The sequence below is a fragment of the Arachis ipaensis genome, chromosome B4 (assembly GCF_059453495.1).
Source record: "Arachis ipaensis isolate K30076 ecotype BB chromosome B4, ASM5945349v1, whole genome shotgun sequence".
NCBI lineage: Eukaryota > Viridiplantae > Streptophyta > Magnoliopsida > Fabales > Fabaceae > Arachis > Arachis ipaensis.
Window position 1 is genome coordinate 130,026,076 of NC_142439.1, and position 24,487 is coordinate 130,050,562.

Genomic DNA, 24,487 nt, shown 5'->3' on the forward strand with positions numbered 1-24,487 from the left:
TAGGCAAAAGACAGAAAAGGTTTTTATTTAGGCAAACAATTACTTGATTAATCTATCAATTTTGTTTCTATAGGTGACTATGAATATATGAAGTGTCATACTTCACCAACCGCAAATTAGTAAATTACAAGCTCCCACCGAAATGACTATATATCATATCAATATTTAGCCATTCGTCAACAGAAATTAGAAACAAGCATGGCATTGATGCTGGAAAGAACTAGAATCTCTCAAACATTATGAACACAATTTATTCCACACTAATAATATATGTCTTCCAAAACAAACAGCAACACACGTAGAAAGTAGAAACTATATAAAACACTAAGAAGATGAAGAGACTATACATATCATTCAAACAAGAGTTCACAAGCTGTAGAGTTCCTAAGAACCTTGGATATATCTTTTTTAAAATTTTGGATCCTATCTCCTTCACTTGAGGAACTCGAGCAACATATGGTCATTTCTTTAACACACTTCCATTCTTTATTATATATGTTGCAAATTGAATATCAACATCAGTACCATCAAAATTCTATAGAATAGAGGATTTTAGGTGTGACGAAAGGCATATGGTCATTTACTTTTTAACACACTTGTATTTTCGGAAGTACCTTCAAGGGATTCAATATCTAAGTCAACAAAAATTTAGATAGGTTTATGTGTGACTAAATTGAAAAACATAGAATAAGCAATGATACATGATCATCAAATATTATTATTTTTTGTCATTTTTTGTCAGGATTTGATTAACAATAATTTGTATTTACAAATATTTTATACATAAAAATTATATAATTTGTACTTATATTTACCAAAATTTTACACACATAAATTAATACATTTTACACCCACATTTTTCAAAATTTGTATATATAAATTAATAAAATTTATTTGTTAAAGATAATTTAGTGTTTGGACTGACTAAAATGATGATAAAAATATTAAAGTTTTTCAAATAAAATAATAACAATGTAAAATTTAGTCATTTCTTAGAGATGCTTTTTGAAGATGATGAATGGTTCTTTCTTTACAAAGAGTGGGAAATTACTCCCAATATTTAAGTTGGTTATTACCTAGGTAAAGAAGCATCTAGCTTACTCTCTGAAGGTTGTGGTAGGCTTAGAGAAGGGGTTGAATCTATGCCTTCCTTTTAAGTTGTTGTTATGACCCTTTTTAAGCAAGTTTTCAATTCTGATTCTGTTTGTTCTCAGCAGCGGAGATTTATGAGACAATTTATTTTTGTCTCATGAATATCAGAAAACAGAACACAGCAGAGAAAAGAAAAGCTAACACCAGTATGTATCCTGGTTCGGTTGCCTTGTGCTATGCAACCTACGTCCAGTCTCCTCTACAACTATGGAAGAATTTCACTATAGTTAACAGTATTACATACACCAATTCCACAGGATTGACCCAATCCTTTCACACTCAAGTTCTAACCTAACTTGACATTGGCTATGCTAATACCTAACTATTCACTCTTAGTGCTGACCCAACTAAGAAAGGGATACCTCACAGGTACAAGATACAAGACATAGACATACCTAAAGAAATCTGAAAATAACTCTAGACTTTTCTCTCAAGTGTTTCACTCGGCCTTTTTTCACTCATGGCTTTTACTTGAGCTTTCTCACAATGCCTTTTCTCACTAGAAATTACAGAAAGATAAACTTAGAAAAGTACATTACAATCAGTAAAACATGAAGGAGATTGACTTCATCAGCAGCCTCTTAGCTATGTGAAAAACCAGATTCGCAAACCTTAGATACAGTTCTTCAGTATTGGCCGAATGCTTCTTTGAAAGAAAGCATTATCCAAGTAGAGGAACTTCTTTACAGAACACTGTTCTCACACTCTGGTTTTCTCTTCTTGACTTCTGAATGAGCAACAAATCTCTTTTATCTCCTTGCATGTTGCTGGGTTCACCTTCCTAGGTCAACATCTTGAGCCTTGAGCTTCACCAACCCATAGATTCACTTTTTCACCTTAATCCCCAGAGTAGAAACTCTCCTACTGACTTCCTTATCTTGACCGAAAGCCATAAAATAGCAACCATAGATATCTTCCAAAGGTCAACTTAATCTGAGCCCTTGAAAATCAACTTGGTCCCCAAGTCATGTTTAAGACCGTGGATACACAGCAGAGAAGAACAGAAACCATCTTTCCTTTGTATCGCATTTCGGATAGAGCAGAGAGTTGGGAAGAGGAGAAGAAGATCTGATACATACAAGAGGAAATGGGTTACCTTTAACCTAAGCTTGATTGGGTTTGAACTGGGTGATTTGATATCTGCCTTTCAAGCTTAATCCTTCTCTCTCTTACTTCTTTGGTGACTAGCTTGGTGAAGAAGCTCTCTCTCTTTCTCTTTCTTACTTTTCTGAAACTCTGATTTGACTAGGACAAAAGTGAGATGAACGTTGCTTTTGGTTAAGCAAAAGAGAGGGATTTGCTTTTCTGAAATCAGATCGGGCTTGGATCGGGTATTGATATGCTTGGCCCGATTTGATTTCTTTGGCTTCTTTCTTTGCTTTTCCTTGGGCTCTTAATTTTGCTTTCAACCCATCATCCTTGTTGATTGCTTTTTATTCTATTTGGCCTTTTGAATTTTGGCCTGCAACAATAAACAATTAGTAATAAGTAATTATAGTTAATCAACACTAATTATTTATTTTGCCCAAAAATAATGTTTGTCATCACTAATTAATTTAGTTAATTTCTTAACTCAACACTCCCAATTTGGTCGGATACAGATTTTAATACCCTTACCTAAGTCAGTTCGACCCATGTGAATAAAAATACATGGGTTGTGTCTGGTACTATTAGGCAAAATTTGTGCAGCCTAATTTCAGATCCCTTTTTATCTGATGGTGGATTGTAACTAGACTTATGTCTATTGGGTCCAAATTTGAACACATACTATTATTAGGATCTACCGTCGAAATTTTAGAGCTGGCTTCATCGTTTCCACCAGGCGGCTGAGATTGTTGGGTCTCGGCCTCCAATCTCTGAGTGTAATCCTCCAGTGTCACACACATTATGATTAAGATAACAGTTAAATAATTGACTTTAAATCAAATAAATTTGAAACTTAGGATTTATTTAAACTCACATAGTTGGCCACCGATCGCAAATCTCTCCTTGTTGGCCTTTAAAGTATGGGTATACTTGAAAGTCTCCGCCAGCGTTACCTCATGGTCCAACAACTTAGACTACATATTAATATATCAACTAATAAAATAAATTTGAAGCCTTCATCATGAGTAAAATAGACCTCCAGTTCCTTCTTGATGTTTGGACAGTTCCACGACGTGAGGTGGTCGCACCCCTTACGAACGTCGCTGATCATCTACTAAAAACATTTGGCTGCCCGGTGGTCGTAGATCTTCCGAATCATGAGATTATAATTCGCATCCCATATGAATTTCAACTGTACAAAGTGATTCACCAACATTAGTTAGTCGGAATAAAATACAGTTCAAATAAAGTTAATTCAGCATTATTGGATTCTTACCACCCACTTTTGAAACCATTGATCTCTAGTCACAGCCAGAATTTGTGTGTAGGTCATCCACGGGTGGTCGTACATCAACTTAATAACGTCAAAGATCTCCTGTGTGTAAATATTGGGAAGATTTGGTGCAAACCTAGCAGAAAGGAAACTAACATTAAAAAGCTCATAAAAACGCATAAACTTAAGATTAAACAAACAAATAAACTGAATGTACTCATGATTACATGCCATTGGGCCAAATACTCAGTTGGATGACGGGCGGTGGTGGAGGGGTATCCTGCTGGGGGCATCGAAGGAATCACCCACCGCGGACTCTGTCGACGTCGTCGATGCATCTGCAGGGGGCGTAGTAAAAGAAGGCACATCCTTCGAGTTTGGAACCATGATAAATTGCTGGTCCGCTGAACCTGCCTGTGATGTCACATGGGTCGACAGAGTAGACGGAATAGAGGGCGATGACTAGACAGTTTTTGGAAATTCGGTAGAACCCCGCCCTCTACTACAACTACGTGACTTACTCGATCTACTTCTGCTATCTATCGTCATGTCTGCCCAAAGAAATATATTAATACACTCACTATAGTAAACATATTAATAAGTTTAAAATGTAAACCAAAAGTTTAGCCTCGGGTCATATTCCGAGGAAGGGATATTTAGATTGATAACAGAAGTAAGGGAATTTTGAGCATGGAAATCAGACTTTAAGAAATAATGATAAAATGCAAATAAATAAAAAGAAAGGTAATTGAAAAAACATAAGTTAATGAAATAAAAGTACCTTGGGTTAGAGATATTTCCTTCCAAGAATTATCTATCCTTGCCACTTTATTTACATCAACAAAAAAGTAAATTTTTCTAATAAGTCAACCAAAAACATCAATGGTACGTCAATTGGAGTTTCTCAACTAAAATAACAAGGTCTTAGCCATTTAACCACTAAAATTGTAGAAAGTTAGTTATATTAACCCAAACACTTCAAAACTCAATTCAATAAAGCATACAAACAATTAAGATAAAATTGTCCTAATTAATCTTCCAAAAACATCAAAGATAAGTTTGTTAGAGTTTCTCTACCTAATTAATAAAGTCTTAACTAGTTGACCACAAAAATCGTGAAAAGGCAATTAGAGTTATATTAATTAAATCGAATCAACCACCTTACTTACAATTAATTAAGCAATTATGTGACTCAAGATATTCGTCTATGTCCTACACTTAAGGCAAGATAAGAAAACTACTCCATATTAACTAAAAACATCAAACACTTGGTAGATATAAATTAAAACTTAACATTGCAACAAGTACAAATACAATTCCAGATTTTCTAAAATTGCAAAAAAAAAAAAGTGAGGATTGTTCAACAAAACATAAATTCAAAATGAATAAAAAAAATCCATTCATTCAACAGCAAGTTAAAATTTTAAATAACAAGAATTATTGCATAACATAAATAGAGTATGAAAGAAAATGCAAACAAAAAAAAAAGTTGTAGAAATCAAAAAGTAAAACTTGAGTCTGGCAAGAGATTAATGCATAAACTTGGTAACTAGCATAAAAACATTTATAAGCAAATTTTCAGCAACGACGATCTTAATGCAGTGAATAAACACACTTAAAATTATCTAAATGTTGTGATAAGATCAAATGAGGTGGATGACGATCATTTAATATGGACGGCTCACATTCTCAAAAGAGATGAGTTTAATGAGAGTTGAATATGCTACCTCTTGTTTGTCTATAAATACATGTACTGAGGCAAAAGGAATACACACAAAAGTAATAAATAATTCTCTCTCTCTTTATGTTCCAATACTTCTTTCCTTCTCTTTATATTTTATATTTGTTACCTCTTCCTTATTTATTTATTTAGTTATTTTATAACACGTTATCAGCACGAAGCTCTAACGATATTTTAGGAAGACTTCAGGTAACAAATTTTTATTATGTCGAAACTTTTTCATCTTGAATATAATGCTTTTGATATATTTGGAAATAATTATTTACCATGGATACTAGATGCTAAAATCCATCTTGATTCAATGGATCTTGGAGATACTATTAAGGCTGAAAATAATACATTCCAGAAGGATAAAGCCAAAGCCATGATTTTTCTTCATCGTCATCTTGATGTATGATTGAAAAATGAATATCCCACATTAAAAGATCCTGTAGATCTGTGGAGAGACCTTAAAGAAAGGTATAATCATCAAAAGACGGTGATACTTCCTCAAGCCCGATATGTTAGAGAAAACTTTCTCAACCTTCCATGCCTCGAATGTGCTCCTGCAGTAGCAATCGAGAAAAAGGTTTTAAAAACATATTCTGAGTTAATTTCTTGTCTTCTTGTTGCTGAACGCAACAATGAATTACTTTTAAGGAATTATGAAGCGCGCCCAACTGGCACCGCCCCATTTTCTGAAGCAAATGTGGCAAATCATAACCCCAGAAGAGGTAAATGTCCAGGTTTTGGTAGCAAGAAAAATTATGGAAGGAAGAAGAATTATATTCAAAAGAAAAGATCTCACTAGAAGTGGGATAAAGAAAGAAATATTGGGCAAAGTAAATCAATTGAGGATAAATGCTTCTGTTGTGGTGGAAAGGGCTATTGGTCATGTACCTATCGTATCCCAAGGCACATTGTTGATCTTTATTAAGCATCCTTGAAAAAGGATGACAAAGGAAAGGAAACAAATTTTGTTTCAAATTATGAAAATTCCACCATTCATTATGATGTATCTAATTTCTTTAAGGATCCTGAAGGAAATATTGGCTATTTGATCAATGATGGAATAGTTTGATATATATATATGTGTTTGTTAAGTATTCATGTGAATAATTTTTACTGTGCATGTACTTTTGCTCATTTTATTATTATTATTATTATTATTATTTGTTTTTGAAGAAAAATGGCAAGGACATATTCTGAAGATATTTGCCTTGCGGATAGTGTAAATTCACACACTATTCTTAAAAGTGATATATATTTTACCCATCTTGTGTCAAAAGATGAATATGTTAATACTATTATTGGCTCGGGCAATGTGATAGAAGGCTCCGGAAGAGCTATAATTTTGTTTCCTGGAGGAACAAAATTTATAATAAAAAATGCACTATTATCTACCAAGTCCCTGAGGAACTTGTTGAGTTTCAAAGATATTCGCCGAAATGGATATCATATTGAAACAATGAAGGAGGGAAATCATGAGTATTTATGTATCACAACTCATGATTTAAATAAAAAGGTTATATTAGAAAAGTTACCCTCACTTTCATCTGGATTGTATTATACCAAGATTAGTGCAATTGAATCACATGCCATTGTAAACCAGAAGTTTACTAGCCAAATGAATTCATAACTTGGCATGATAGATTGGGTCATCCGGGAACAACCATGATGAGGAGAATTATTGAAAACTCTCATGGACATTCACTAAAGAACCAGAAGATTCTTAAATCTAGTGAATTTTGTTGTGCTGCATGTTCTCAAGGGAAGTTAATTTTAAGGCCATCACCAGTAAAGATTGGATTTGAGTCCCCTGAATTCTTAGAAAGGATTCAAGGTGATATATGTGGACCTATTCATCCACCATGTGGATCTTTTAGATATTTTATGGTCCTAATAGACGCATCTTCGAGATGGTCACATGTGTGCTTATTATATTCTCGCAACCTGACGTTTGCGAGATTACTGGCTCAAATTATTCGATTAAAAGCACAATTACCAGAAAATCCAATCAAAGCAATTCGTCTTGATAATGCTGGTGAATTTACTTCCCAAGCATTTGATGCTTATTGTATGGCTAATGGAATAAGTGTTGAACATCCAGTAGCTTATGTTCACACACAAAATGGGTTAGCAGAATCACTTATTAAACGCCTCCAATTGATTGCTAGACCCTTACTTATGAGAACAAATCTCCCAACTTCGGTTTGGGGGCATGCTATTTTACATGCCGCAGCACTTATTCGTTTGAGGCCAACGAGTTACCATCGGTTCTCTCCTATGCAATTAGCTTTTGGCCAGCAGCCAAATGTCTTCCATTTAAGAATATTTGGGTGTGCGATATATGTTTCCATTGCACCACCTAATCGTACCAAAATGGACCCCAAAGAAAATTAGGGATATATGTTGGATATGATTCTCCCTCTATAGTGAGGTATCTTGAGATACAAACGGGAGATGTATTTAAAGCCCGGTTTGCGATTGTCATTTTGATGAATCAAAATTTTCAACATTAGGGGGAGAGAATAAGCTTCCTGAAAAGGAACTTAATTGGAATGCATCATCGTTGATGCATTTAGATCCTCGATCAGGGCAATGTGAACTAGAAGTTCAAAAGATTATACATTTGCAAAGAATAGCAAATGAATTGCCTGATGCATTTTTCGATACAAAGAGGATAACCAAATCTTATATACCAGCGAAAAATGTCCCAATTCGAATTGATGTCCCAGTAGGACAAGTAGCCACTGAAGCAAATTCATGCCAGAAGCGTGGCAGGACGGAAGATGCCCCAATTCGAATTGATGTCCCAGTAGGACAAATAGCCACTGAAGCAAATACATGCCAAAAGCGTGGCAGGCCTGTCGGTTCCAAAGATAAAAATCCTCGAAAGAAAAAAGAGGTAAATATTATTCTTGTTGAAAAAGAAATAGTAAAGACACCTGCAGTTGTCCAAAATTCTGATATAACGCCAGAAGACGTTCAGGTACCTGAAAATTGTGAAAATGACGAGATCTCAATAAATTATATCTTTATAAGAGAGAAATGGGACCAAAATAAGACAATTGTCAATGAAATATTTGCATATAATGTGGCATTGAATATCATGCATGAAAGTAAGGATCTTGAGCCAAGATCAGTCGAAGAATGTAGACAAAGGAATGATTGGCCAAAATGGAAAGAAGCCATGAAGGCTGAATTAGACTCACTTGCAAAACGTGAAGTCTTCAGACCTGTAGTCCATACACCAGAAGATGTAAAACCTGTTGGATACCGATGGGTATTTGTGAGAAAACAAAATGAGAATAATGAAGTTGTGCGTTATAAAGCTCGACTTGTGGCACAAGATTTTTCACAAAGGCCCGGTATAGATTATGAAGAAACGTACTCCCCTGTAGTGGATGCGATAACATTGCGTTATTTGGTCAGTTTATGTGCATATCATAAACTGCATATGCATTTAATGGATGTGGTAACAGTCTATTTATACGGCTCATTAGATCAGGATATCTATATGAAAGTTCTTGAAGGACTAAAGATATCTAAACCATCAAATGAATATTCACAGGGGTTATACTCAGTTAAATTGCAAAGATCTTTATACGGTCTAAAGTAATCTGGACGAATGTGGTATAATCGTCTTACTGAGTATCTGGCCAAAAATGGATTCAAAAATGATGATATTTGTCCATGTGTTTTCATAAAGAAAATTGCATCTGAATTCCTTATAATTGCTGTGTACGTTGATGATTTAAATATCATTGGGACTCCTGAAGAGATTCCAACAATTATAAAAACTCTAAAAGAAGAGTTTGAGATGAAAGACCTTGGAAAGACTAAATTTTGTTTCGGCCTGCAGATCGAGCATACGAAAAATGGGATCTTTATTCATCAAGCGACATACACAGAGAAGATCCTGAAAAGATTTTATATGGATAAGTCACATCCATTAAGTACCCCAATGATCGTAAGATCTTTGGATGTGGAGAAGGATCAATTCCGTCCTAAAGAAGAGAATGAAGATATCCTTGGTCCTGAAGTACCATATCTTAGTGCCATTGGAGCGCTAATGTATCTTGCTAATAATACACGACCCGATATATCATTTGCTGTGAACTTACTAGCAAGGTATAGTTCCTCTCCAACCAGAAGACATTGGAGTGGAATCAAACAGATCTTTCGATATCTTCATGGAACGGTTGATATGGGATTATTTTATCCCTATGGATCCAAGTCACAATTAGTTGGCTTTGCAGATGCTGGATATTTGTCTGATCCACATAAAGAGAGATCTCAAACAGGATACCTATTCACATATGGTGGTACAGCTATATCATGGAGGTCCACGAAACAGACGAGAGCAGCAACCTCCTCTAATCATGCTGAAATACTAGCGATACATGAGGCTAGTCGCGAGTGTTTGTAGCTGAGGAGTGTGATCCAATATATTCTGTCATCATGTGGACTGATTGATCAGAAGATAGCTCCAACTGTCCTGTTTGAAGATAATACAGCATGTATTGCTCAACTTAAAGGCGGATATATCAAAGGTGATAGAACAAAGCATATTTCTCCCAAATTCTTCTTCACTCACGATCTTCAAAATCAAGGGACAATTGATGTCCAACAGATCCGCTCAAGTGATAATCTGGAAGATTTATTTACAAAGTCACTCCCAAAATCTTCTTTTGAAAGATTGATACATCAGATTGGGATGCGCCAATTTCGAGATATAAAATAATGTCGGCAAGAGGGGGAGACTGTACTCTTTTTTCCTTGGTCAGGTTTTTTCTCATTGGGTTTTTCTTGCAAAGTTTTTAATGAGGCAGTCTCCATCACAAAGGATATTGTACTCTTTTTCCTTTACTGAATTTTTTCCCCATTGGGTTTTCTTTAGTAAGGTTTTAACGAGGCATAATCATAAATGGTCATCCAAAGGGGAGTGTTGTGACAAGATCAAATGAGGTGGATGACCATCATTTAATATGGGCGGCTCACATTCTCAAAAGAGATGAGTTTAATGAGAGTTGAATATGTTACCTCTTGTGTGCCTATAAATACATGTACTGAGGCAAAAGGAATACACACAAAAGCAATAAACAATTCTCTCTCTCTTTATGTTCCAATACTTCTTTCCTTCTCTTTATATTTTATATTTGTTACCTCTTCCTTATTTATTTATTTAGTTATTTTATAACACTAAACAATTTTAGTATCAAAATTTATTAAAATTAGCAGTAAAACAACGATTCATCAATACAGTCAAGCATTTTTCAAATAATTTAAGCAGCAAGAATTAGCAAACAGTTTAATAATTCATTATTTTTCAGCAATCTCAGAGCCTAATCTAACATATTCTAATTTATCCTAGCCACCTAAATCCACTAAATAAAAAATTAAACTAACTAAAATCTGTTAACTAATTAATTAACTTCAAATAACAGAATTTAAAATAAACAGAATTCAAACAAAAAACTTTAAATGCAGAACAAGAAAAAAATGGAGAAGACGGGTCGAGGTGCAATGCTAAAAAAGCAAAAGCGGCAGGGGCGTTTGCAGCAGTGGTGGCAACATTTGCGGCAGCAGCGGCGGAGGAGGTTGACGGAGATGAGAAGGTTAGAGAGAGAGTGGGAGGGTGAGTGGTTAGAGAGAGAGAGAGAGAGGGAGTGAATTCGAAATGAAAGGGGAGACGGTTCGAGATTCGAATTTTGGGCACAATTACTGTCAAATTTACCAGCGAATAAATCCGACGATAGCGCGGTGCAGATCACCAAAATGCAGCATTCCATTAAAATTGGCTACTGTCAGATTCTTTTGACGGTAACTCCGACGCTAATTTTGGCACCTATTTATTGTGGTTTTCCACCAAAAGTTACTGGCGGCTTTACCGTCAAAAGTGGTTATCCGCTGGTAATTATTTGGCATGATGAATTTCACATCAAACCTGTCGCTAAATTCGAAAATAAAGTCGACGCTAACGTTTGATGCTAAATCTGATCATTTCGACAGTACTCAGTGCATTTCTTGTAGTATAATTGGTATTTTTTTTTCAAGGACTAATTAGTCCAAAGTCAACATATTCGAGAATCTAATTGTCACTTTATTAATTTTTATGGTCGCTGAAAGCCAGTTATATATATATATATATATATATATATATATATATATATATATATATATATATATATATATATACATCTTTTAGTTTGGTATCAAATGAGAGAATATAAAATGTTTTCAATTTATTAGAAAGAAAAACAATTATTTGTGCCTATAAACTTTGGGAACGCTGACAAAAAATCATAAAAAAAAACTAACGTTATACCAATGAAAGATGGGTTCCGTACGACAAAAGTACCTAAATCTTAATTTTTTGTTGACTTTTTTTAATTAAATTCCCAAATTACTCTCACCGTTTATCTTCAACCTCAACTCCACCACTATCTCTTCTTCCTCAAATTCCAAACTTTCTCAATCCTTCATAACACAACCTCCATAACTCACCATGCACCTTTGAAACCTCAAGCACTTACTCTCTCAAACCTCGTTCTTGTTCGTCGCCGGTCTCTCATTGTGTCATTGTTCAGCACTGTGTCTTGCGGTCACTTCGCCACCACCATCAGCAGATTCTTCTCCTCCAGTAGCAACATCGTCGTGTCCTGCAGATTCCTTGCAGGTAGACTCCCCATTGCGTCCCTGTTCGGCGCCACATCTTACTGTCACCTCGCCGCCACTAACAGATTCTTCTCCTCCAACAGCAGTGTCCTGCGTCCAGTGTCCTGTGGATTCTTCACCATTGCCAACAAAGTCTTTATCGTCATTTGCTTGTTTTTTATTTTTTTTGTCGCCATTGATGGTGATATTGTTTGTATGTGGATATTTTGTTGGATTTGGAGTTGCTAAAGGAAACGCGAAAATTGAACGATGAAGAATTGATGATGGTGGGTTCAGAGTTCTTGTGTTCAAAGAATTGGAAGAAGAGATGGTGGTGTAAAGGTTGAAGATAAATGAAGTAATTTAGAAATTTAATTAAAAAGTAAAAAAAATAAAATTCGAATATTTTTGTTGTACGAAATTTATCTTTCATAGGTATACCGTTAGTTTTTTAATTTAATAAGTACTTTTATCTGTATTTATAAGGTTTATGGGTACAAATGGTTGTAAAATTATTAAATTACTTAGAATATTAGATTTTATTGATTAAAATTTAAATTTAAATACATTATTTCTTTTATTTATTAGTTCTAAATTTTATTTTTTATAAACACATGGACAAACGAATTTAGTATCTGCATACAATTTATCGGGAAATACACACAAAAAGTATTCTATTTTTCACTTTTTCTTAGAGAATTATTACATATTGAGAAAAACAAAAAAGAAAAACGTTTTTCCTTTTAGCCTTTGTTGGTTAAAACGTTTTTCCCAAAGCTTGCCAAGCCAAATAATGCTATTTATCAGCCAAACTTTTCTCTATCCCTTCTTGTCAGGGAGCAAACTAGATCTCCATGTAGATATAAAAATCTCAAAAGAGAGGAACAAGAGTGTTGGTATGAGTACCAAAACTGGAACAACCGCGAGCGATACCACTGCCATTATAATCCCTCTGTGTCCCTTGAGCATCATATAAAGCGCAGCACCAAAGGCTATCATCATGGATGTCACTGAAACAAACAGGGTGAGGAGGCCTGCGAGGAATTTGACGGGTAACTTCCAGAAGAAATCATTCTCAGCGTAACGCGACGTCAGGATCCAAATAAAAATCAAGACCGAAGAAGAAGATGTGATGAGCGAAATTGCATCTGCTAAAATAAACACCTTAAAAGCACGCTTTCTTAAGCTTAATAAAGTGGGTACGCCAGTGTCTGAATCACGTCCTCCTGAGGCAGAGAAGGCTGCAGCAAACATGATGGTGATGATGAGAGTACCAACAATCGTAAAAGAACGAGCGGTATCTCTTGCCCAATTTTCACCTTCTTTCACCAAACTCTCATGGTTTTTGGTGAACAGTTCACGAGGCTTCTTGCCATCAACATTTTTAGCTTCTTTGCACTTGGGATGCACAATATCTTTCACCGCCTGCTCACATATTGAAAAGATAAAAAATGTCAAGTATAATTTCCAAAGGGATAAACAATTAGATACCTGGTCCAATCCGTTTGGGTAGGGTAGACTATTCGACCTGCTGCGGGTGTATCCTATCGTATCCTACTCACACCTCATATGTATAACACATATTTTATAAAAATTAGGTATATAGTGAAAGGAGTGAGAGTTTAACCCCAACCTCCCTTATGTAATGACTTATAATAAGTGAACAATTATTAAACTAGTTAGTTAATTTAATAATTTAGAGCATTAGTTTTTTATTTTATATATTATTAATATGTATAAAATTTGAAATTATTGAATTTTATATTTACTTTGAAAAAATTTGATATTTCTGCGGATAGGGTAAAGTAAGGTAAAGTAAGGTTTAGAACTTTAGGGTGTAGGTAGGGTTAGAATTGAGAGATTCTCAACCCGCAAGTAGAATAAGGTAGAGTTTTAATGAAATTTTCAACCTATGAGTAAGATTAGAGTAAGACCCAAATCCTATTCTACCCTACTCATTGCCAGCCATAGATAAAATTGACTAAATGAAAATTTAATTAAAAAAAGTCTCTCGAGAACTAACATTGTACAACTAACATTGCGGCTAACATTTGGTATAAAAGAAAAAAACATTTGAAACTCTTGAAGAGAAAATCATCTAACAATTAAAAGAATCATCCGAAATCAAACTCAACAAAAAAATTTTAGTAAATTTTATATTAAACTTATTTGATATTTTACTATAATGTTAAGTGAAATTAAATAATTAATGTTGGTTTCCTAATATTATTACTCATTTAATTATCTAACAAAATTCACGTGTAATGAAATTCTAAATTCGATTATCTCTTTTTATCAATCTCTTTAGTTTAATGAATTTTTTTATCAGAAATATTTTCCAATGATATATTTAATTATTATATATTTATATAAAATACTTTTACATCAACACTACATCAAAATTAAATTATTGATTAATTTTTTTATAATTTAATAACTAACCATTTCAGTTTTTCTTAATTGGTGAAAGGATTTTGTTGCTATTGTTGTGTTGTAGGAGTAAGGATAAAAAATCCAAATAAATCAAGCTGAGAAGTTTATTATCCAAATCAGCTAAAACAAAAATTATTTCAACAATCCATCAATGGCTATTTATATATAATTCGAATCAATATGATTCGAATTACAAATGCATGTAATTCGAAACAACTTGCTTCGAATTACGTTTGAATGGATATGCATGTAATTCGAATCAAGTAGAATCGAACTAGAAAAGGGTAAATCGAATTGACTCGATTTGAATTAGTAGGCTCACGTGACTCTATGGAGTTCGAATCATATTGATTCGAATTATTCAATGTTGGTGACACTAGGTAGTTCGAATTAAGTTGATTCGAATTACTAGTGAGTTGCCTATATAATGCTACGTTAATCAGATATATATCAAATTTTTTTTTCACATTCTTACTTGGATAGTTGGATATATATCTTATAGTTGATACAAAAGATATTTACCGTATAATTTTATTTTTCTAAAAATATTATATATATATATATATATATATATATATATATATATTTTGATGATTACACAATTTTAGAAATATTTAAAAAGTATTATTAAAATTAAAATTATATTTTTTATTATTTGACAATAAAATTAAAAATTAAAAATTAGGAATTAATATTGCTAGGTAACCAGTAGTTGTGGTGGCAAATTCGTACCCTAACAAAAATATTAGGGATTAATATTGTTAGGTAGACAAAAAAAAAGCCAGAACTTGCCTTATTTAACATTAATTATATAAATTTGGTTACAGAATATTTTATTAACAAAATTAATGCTAAATAAGGCAAGTTTTGGCTTTTTTTTATCTACCTAACAATATTAATCCCTAATATTTTTGTTAGGGTACAAATTTGCCACCACAACTACTGGCTACCTAGCAATATTAATCCCTAATTTTTAATTTTTAATTTTATTGTCAAATAATAAAAAATATAATTTTAATTTTAATAATACTTTTTAAATATTTCTAAAATTGTGCAATCATCAATATATATATATATATATATATATATATATATATATATATAATATTTTTAGAAAAATAAAATTAGACAGTAAATATCTTTTGTATCAACTATAAGATATATATCCAACTATCCAAGTAAGAATGTGAAAAAAAAAAATTGATATATATCCAACTAACGTAGCATTATATAGGCAACTCACTAGTGATTCGAACTCCATAGAGTCACGTGAGCCTACTAATTCGAATCGAGTCAATTCGATTTACCCTTTTCTAATTCGATTCTACTTGATTCGAATTATATGCATATCCATTCAAACGTAATTCGAAGCAAGTTGTTTCGAATTACATGCATTTGTAGTTCGAATCATATTGATTTGAATTATATATAAATGGCCATTGGTGAATTGCTGAAATAATTTTTGTTTTGGCTGATTTGGGTAATAAACTTCTCAGCTTGGTTTATTTAGGTTTTTTACCCTAAGAGTAAATTAGTAATAACAACACCTTTTAAAAGTTTCTCTTAGAATTAAGCAAGGGTAAAGATGTAATTTAGCACACAAGCTAGTAATTCTGTTTTGACAGTTAATTCTGTGCAGCATTGTAGTATATAAAGCAGGGTTGTAAACTGAGCTAAGTAACCTTTTGATCCAATACACAATCACTCAATAGTCAATACACGTCTATTTCAAGTTCTGTTTTCTCTCCTCTGTTTCTTCCCTTCCATAACCAAGATCCTTCTCACCCATCTGATCTTAATACAAGTTACGAAACTTTTATTTGAGGGGTTATATAGTTTTTTTTTTAATGACTTTTAATTCTGTCAATTTGTATATGATTTACTGTCTAGATATGCATCTTAATTACTTTTGTTAAAAGGCACGACTCATTAAATTTAAAATATAGATTGAGAAACGTGGAATTACCTTATACCAATGAAGTTCTCTTTGCATTTGAAGAGCCGCATTGGATCTACTATCAAGGTAAGAGGAAGGTCCTAAGGCAGCTGCCAAATGCAACATGTTATTGTTAAACACGTCTTTACGGGACGCAATCATCTCTTTATGCCCTTCAATTTTGGTAATGAGTTGGAACACTTTTTCTTGTCTATTCAAAATTGCATGTGAAAATATGCCCCTCTTATTTTTGTCCATGGCCCACATAAGATCAGGATTCGCGTGTCTCATTGAATCTATGAACTCAATAATTCCATGCTTGGCTGCATGTAATATAGTGTCGTAGGCTAAGCACTCATGTAGCTCTGGTTCATCTAGTGATGACATTTTTCTGCTCAAGCATCCGAGAATTTCAAGTACCAGATAATGGTTCCTTTTCATCTCATACATTTTCTCACTTCCTGAAAGTATTAGAAATTTTAGACGGGAGCTTTAATTATTTTTCTAGAGATGTCAATCAGAAAAGAACGGGGTGGCAAAAAATACAAGGTAGGAACTGAGGAAACAACTATGATCCACTCAATAATTAAATTATTCTGAGCAAAGAAAAGTAGCAAGCATATAAGCATCAGCAGCATTATATAATGTATACATACATACCAGGAAGTATTCGAAGGAAATCGGTGACATATTTGATCAATAGCTTACAAGGTAGCCCTAAACGAAAACATTGAAAGAGCATAAGCTTTTCTTCTTTTTCTTCTTCCCATTAGAAAATGAGAACAAATTAATACACCGATGATAACATGCATGTATGTGAAGGAAATCGGTGAAAACTTACATGAGAGTTTCAAGTGCCAGAAAACCACTACTTTGATGATGATTTTCCATAAAACATGAATTGCCCAAAAATGACTATTCGCCACTACTGTATTTCTGTTTGGTGGTTCCTTATCGTATTTGACATGTAGAACGATCTCGATACTAGTACCGTCAAGGTCTAAGTGTGATGGTATCCTCAAACCTGTAATAATAAATAGACCATAATCGTCCCAGTCTCTTTGTAGGTATTATATAGTCCTATCAAAGAAGTCTGATAAATTTTATTTGTTAAAAAAATATTAACATGAGTTCAGCGCCATATCTTTAGTGTTCATGTGCATTTTTTAATAATAATAATAATAATAATAATAATAATAATAATAATAATAATTTTTTTTTAAAATAAAAAGAATCAAATTTACAATTTTTAAGAGAGACTATGCTGTTTGAATTATATCTTATTGACAAAATTAATTAAATAGTTTTTAGTCACAACATGATGGTGCAATAATATAATTATTAAAAATATTTAAAAATTATAAATATTAAATTTCATTATATATGTTTTCTTCAGATAAACATTTTAATGTTAACAAAGAATTTATTGCTGCCCTGATGGGACCCGTAAATTTCTTCCATATGTTCAAAATATTTTTGTAGATATTGTTATTGGGTTATATTATACTTCGTCTAGTTCATCACTAACTAATTAAGAAAATTAAGAATTAATTATAAAATTACCTACTAAATTATATATTTATAATAAACTAATTTAGAATGTTGCTTAGAGATTTTAATTTATTTTTGTTTTCATTCTGTATTTCAAGCATAAAGCATTCAACAGATATATATATATATATATATATATATATATATACCAAAGAGAGTACTTTTAAACGTTTCTGCAATTAAAATGCCTGTCTAACCTAAGCTAATTTCAGGATCAAGGTTTTACTGAATTGTAGTAATATTTACAAATATTTTCCTTTCTCAAATAAAAGAATTATCCACCACACATCTCTCTTTTTTCCTTTCATATGTCTCTCTAGCTCTTTGTTAAGACATGATATATAGTGGATGATTAATTTTATTTATTTGTGTACAAATATTATTACCCTTACTCTTAGGGAAACTGATATTTTTAACGTAAAAAATATTATTTATACATTAAAATCAATTATTAAAATCAATCATTCATATATATATATAATTTATTTTATTTTTAATATATTTTTTATATTTTAATATATATTTAATATTAATAATTAATTTTAGTGATAATTTTAATATATAGCTAGCATAATATATTACTACCGTCATCTGATGTACTCCTTTTTATTTATTGTATTTTCAATTACAATGGAATCTATTAATTTTATTCTGAATGCCTTATTGGTTTACATATGTAAGTAAAAAAGAAGGACTCACATTTATAAATAAATTGCCGCCACCATCCAAGATGGGTACCGCTACGAAATGCAGAATGCATGTGAGCTAATGCATATACTATGGGCCGAAGGTCTTTGGGTTTACGAATAAGAGGGTTCATCGTCCTATTTCGTCTATGTTGGAGTAACACGGCGGCAAGATCTGAAAATGGAAAACAAAAGAAGTCATTCATATATATCAGGCTTTACCTATATGCCAAAGAGATTTGGAAGAGTTATTTTTAGAAATTTTATATTTCATATATATATATATATATATATATATATATATATATATATATATATATGAAAACGTTTAAGATGTTCCATTACTATACATTATACAAGGGCATTGAGGCTTTTCTTAGAAATTTACCTTTTATGAAAGAAAGTTCTATAACATTCTCATAGGTAGTATTGTTTTGAAGTATTGGGGGGAGAAAATGAAGAAATTGAGACTCAATATTATATTTGTTGGTGCAGAGATTGGTACTAAAAATTTCAGTCTTTTGTTTCTAAAATTTCAGTAAGTATTTTCGAAAAATAAAGATATAGGAGGTTGAAATTTTTAAGAACGAAAACTAAAATTTTAATAATATTTTATATCTAAAATATCTTATTTTAATTAATAATTTTAACTTTATTTTTTAAGCTTTATTCTTATTTCAACCTCTATCTCTTACTTTACACTAAATACAATACTAAAACTTATTTTAGTTTCTGCCTCTGAATTTAAATCTCTCCATCTCTGTCTTTTTCCTAAATGCTACTATAAGGTCCTCGGGTAGTTTGGGTTGCTTTTAAATCTAGAGAATAGAGAGGTGAAGCAAGCCACGGCTAAAGATATGGAATACGAATTGATCAGTTAATAGAATATGGATCATTTTAATTAGAGAATCAGATTGTTTAAGTTAATATCAGTTTATTTTTCAAAAAAAAAAAAGCTAAAATTTAAAATATACATTTTAGTTTAAATTTTTTCTAACCATAAATTTTAAAATTTTAGAAAAAAAAAAGTTAAAAAACATAATTTTATAATAAAAAACTAATTAATATTGGCAACTAAAATTGTTTTTCCATGGTTCTTTTACCTGAATATATATGCTAGAGTAGGGGCGACAAACAGGTCTAAACTCGCTAGGCCGACTCGTGTAACCTGCCAAAAAAGATAGGTTGGGCTGAAAAATTTAGACGGTCAAAGAGTAAAAGTCTGTCTAACCCATACCGCTTAAACCGCAGGCTTTGGCAGGATTTGGCGGGACAGGATTTCCTGCCGATCTTAGTTTTTTTTTTTTTTTGCAAGGAAATATTTTTGTAATTTTTTTGCAAAACTCAACTTCCCCCAACCCAACTTACAAGAGTATGAAAATGAAAATTAAGTGTTTTGGACTATGTTTATGTTGCTTTGAAGACATTATTTATAATTATATTTTGGATTATGTTTATTTTATTTTGGAGATAATATTTATAATTACAAAGACTTTAATATTTGTGAATATAAAAAATATAATTTTTTTATACTTTTAGAAATTATAAATTTATTAATGTGGTTGTGAAATTATATATATTATTTAGTAGTTAATAGTTAAAAAAAAAAGAGCTTTGGCGGGCTTAGCCCGCCAACCCAAAAATCTGCAGTTAAGCGGTGCGGGATGGGATTCTAAGACCGCCTCACTAGGTGGAATGGGGCGGACTAGCTTGCCAAAGGACGGGCTTCTGGCGAGACGGAGTGGGTTTCTCCACTTGCCACCTCTATGCTAGAGGCATAAGAATAAAGCCGTTAGTTAAGGTAAGGTGTACATTGCTCGAGTGAAATTGGGTTTGTTCTAATTTAGATCTGACCCTAAATATACATCGAGCCTATTTTTTAAACTCTAACTCGGCTTTATATATAATAAAACCTAAATATTTTCAAGCCACAATTATATCGGACCTAAATCGGGTGAAAAGCGAGTCTTTAAAGTTTTAACAATAATTTATAAAGAAACTTATTTATGATGCAATTATTTATAAAAAACCAAACTTGTTATTAAGAAGTTGATATCCATATTTGAACTTAAATTTGTCTATAAATTTTAATTTGATAATTTTTTGATCTATTTTCTAATTCAACAAGTGTGATTAAAATAAAACAATAAGTTTATAATTGATATAACATAATATTAAAATCTATTTAAAATATATATACTTTTTTTAGTTTTTTTAGAATCTACATAAATCGAGTGAAGTTAGATTCGTTTAATCTAAATTCGGCCATAAATAATAACTAAATTTATTTTTAAAATTCCTGTCTAACTTTAAATTCAATAAAATCACGCCAAATTTTAAGTTCTTAAAATGTTCCGACTGAATTGAACCGGCCATATATAAATTAAAGTATGCTTTTGTTGGCGTAGTTCGGTAAGGTATGAGTTTATTTTTTAGCAATAATGATAAAAGACAATAAAAATTTATTTTAGAATAAAAATGGAATATTTTGCATTTTATATTGTTGATGACAGGAATAAAATATATTTTGATAAGGGTCGTTGACAAATTAATATAATATAAAAATTTTAATTTACATATATTGATAATGGATGGCTACTCTATCTCTAATAAAAATTTTATCGTTATCGTTATGTGAAAATATTTTATTTTAACTATTAAATGATAAATTATAAAGTTTAATTTTTATATATTTTAAAAATATTATTTTTATTTAAAATATAATTAAATAAATAAATTATACTTTTTAAATAAAAATATCACAAAAAAATATTTTTATCATTTTTATTAGAGTAGTTACCTTGATAATAATGTAAAATTTGTCGAGATTTGTTATTCAATCATCTGCTATTACGTTAAGTTACTGTGCAGAAGAAAAAGAAAACTGAATTTGAACTTTACCAAATATTTCTGCATCGATGCATCGCCTGAGAAGCATAAGCCCGTAATGGCCATCGTTGTCGAAAAAGACCTCAATAGGAGTTTGGGAGAACAGATACTTGGTCATCTTTTTGTGACCCTTGGCTGCTGCTATCACCACTGGAATCTTCCCTTTGTCATTACCATCATCGTTATCATCCTCATCCTTCTTTCGCTTTGTTATTTTATCATAAGCAGCACCACCACCACCGTCGTCATCATCTTTGGTCTTGATGGTTAGCATCTCTGTTCCTCCTTTCTTAATCAACCACTCCGCGATCTCCGTGTCATCTGTAAATTTAGCAGCAAGAGCAAGACAAGTGTATCCCTTTTTGTCTTGCATTCTCAGCAGCCGCCGGTTCCCTATGCTTACCAACTCCTTCACTATCGCTTTTCGCCCGGAAGCCACCGCGACGTGAAGGACGGTTCTTCCTGAAGAGGGCACGGTAAAGAAGATTGCATCGGTGTTTCTTTCGATGAAGGATTTTGCATCGTTCCAGTAGCCTCTCTTGATGTAACTGTGGAGCTTGAAAATGTGTTGACTTTCACTTCCCTGCTCAGTATCTGGAAAGGCTCTCGAGTCCTCGCTGAAGGTGAACTTCAAGTGATTCCAAGCGTCTCTCGCATTTTTCTCTTTTCTTATGTTGGAGAGATTCTCAGATCCACATGCGAGTTGAATTGCATGTAAAGCTTTTGCATTTTTGGATCTGTTACTTATTTCCCTGGCCCGGAGGTTATCTTGATCAGGAGGAATATTTTGATCATCAGCTTCAGCCTCACCAATAATACCATGCCAGAGATCTTGACCCACCAGATAGTTCTTCACGAGAGTGCTCCAGTTCTCATAGTTATCTTTTCTTAGTGCCTCCAGAACGATTCCAGTTGATGCAATATTCATGTTAGCAGCTGCCATTGTTAACAGCTATGTGACATTCAAACGAAGAGAACGAGAGAGAGAGAATAAAAATAATAATTATATGATGAAGAGCGCTCGGCTTTAGGGGTGGCAATATGTAACCCGATCCCATCCGGTAGGGTAGGGTTGCCAACCCAATCCGCAGCGGCTAGGGTAGGGTGTGGGTAATGTTTTCGTGCGGGTCGGGTAGGGTGCGAGTTGAACTTCAATCCTATCAACCCGCACCCTATATATGTATATGTTATATACTTATATAAAAATATGTTCTAAGTAGATGTTGAACCAAAGACCTCTCACTAAATGCAAAAGATCCTTAGTTATTAAAAGAAGATCATTAATTGATAATTTAATAAACTTTTTTTACATAAAAGTCAGTTCTATTTTAAGTTATCATCAAATTATCTAATAATGTTGCATAATTTTTTGTAACCCGCGGATAGGGTCGGATACCCGCGGGTTAAGAGCGAATAGGGTTAGGGTTGAGATATTCTCAACCCGCGGGTAGAATAGGGTTGAATTTATATAAAAATCTCAACCCGCGGGTAGGATTAGAGTTGACTCCAAACCCTATCCTACCATACCTATTGCCACCCCTACTCAGCTTATCAAGTTTTGTAATTTGTAGCCATTAACTAGTATTTTTAATAGTGTGAAATTTTATCAAATAATGTAAGATTACTTACTTTTTTTTTAACTGATTAAGTGCCGACCAAATTTTAATAAAATGGTATCCCTAAATTTATACTAATCATATTATACTAAAATTTAAAATCTGCTACTATATATTTGATTTATGTTTTTAATATCTATTTTGTATTCAAAGTTCGAACATATATTTAACACGAGAAAATCTAGAGAACTAATTTTATATATGCAACAAAACAACCAACTTTTTAAAAAATCGTAATTTTAAAATTTGAAAAATTAGTTTTAATATGTGTTCTCTCACTTTTTTTTAATTATTTTTAGAAGTTTTTTACAATAATTTTAAATATTTTTTTTAGATTATAATTCTTTTTAATAAATTTAGATATTTTTTATTAAATTTTAGATTTTTTTATGATTTTAGATATTTTTTCTGTTAAATTTGTTTTTGTTGAATTTTAAAGGTTCTTTTCAATAAATTTAGATTTTTTGTTAGGTTTCAAATTTTTTCTATGATTTTAGATTTTTTTTGCAAAATTTTTTTTTATTAGATTTTGAATGTTTTTTTTGTTAGGTTTCAAATTTTTTTCTATAATTTTAGATAATATTTTATTAAATTTTGAATGTTATTTTTTAAAATATAAAAAAAATAAAAAATTTAAAAAAAAATCTAAAAGTACTAAAAAAATTATTCGAAACTAAAAAATAAAAAACATCCAAAACAGAAAAAGAGATTTGCGTAAAAAATATGTGATGTTATGTGCAGTTATAAGTGACGGAAAATGTGTCGTCGATGGTGGAGGAGGCATGGCTGCTAGAGGCGGAAGATGATGTACTAGCACGGCGTACCTCTGGCGGGGCGCGACATTTGCTGAAGTGAATGGAATTGACTCTAAATGGTGCGGCTAAGTGTGGCACACTAGCAGGGGGAGAGGTTCTAGCATTTTTTGAGGTCATACCTTGTTTCATGTCTCATTTGCTAGTATGTTGTTAATAATAATAATTTTGAATCGGTTGAATAATTAGTTAATTCATTCGTTTAAATAAGTATTTGATTGGTTCGTTTAAATAAGTACTCAGAGTTCGAATATTATATTTTACATGTAATAATTTATTGACTAATAAAAAATTTTTAAATAAAAAATATTGTGAAAAAATTATAATAATAATAATAATAGATTATTATTCTCATAAATAATTTTAGACAAATTTTTAATTATTATTATTATTGCAACTGCTTTAAAAACCATTCACTATTTCACTTTGGGGATGCTACGTTAAAGTTGTCAATTTCATCTTTTTGGAAAGACGTTTTCTGTTTTGTGGTTGTGATTGTTTTAAAAACGTGTCACTAAAAGTATTGCTTAAAGAGAAAGTGTTACCCTTAATCGTTAACTTAGCTCTGATACCAATTTTTCAATTTCGACTTTTCTTTTAATTTCTTTTTCGAAATTTCTATTAACTCTTCATATTTTGCTTCGAATAAGTTTATAATTTGTATAGATTCAAT

At 32.1% G+C, this 24,487-nt stretch overlaps 1 protein-coding gene across 2 annotated transcripts; it reads right to left on the reverse strand.

Annotated features, from left to right (window-relative positions):
- Positions 1-12,548: 12,548 nt before the first annotated feature.
- Positions 12,549-22,481, reverse strand: LOC107639816 (uncharacterized). Of its 2 annotated transcripts, XM_016343419.3 has the most exons (6): positions 21,399-22,480; positions 18,511-18,672; positions 17,102-17,284; positions 16,921-16,977; positions 16,291-16,721; positions 12,549-13,316 (listed from the first exon to the last, which is right to left on the reverse strand). In XM_016343419.3, exons 1-6 carry the CDS (start codon positions 22,327-22,329, stop codon positions 12,711-12,713), a joined length of 2,370 nt encoding a protein of 789 aa, XP_016198905.1. In that variant the 5' UTR covers positions 22,330-22,480; the 3' UTR covers positions 12,549-12,710. The 2 variants fall into 2 exon arrangements, with proteins under 2 accessions (XP_016198905.1, XP_020977349.1); XM_021121690.2 differs by lacking the exon at positions 18,511-18,672 and having other exon boundaries at positions 21,399-22,481.
- Positions 22,482-24,487: the final 2,006 nt, after the last annotated feature.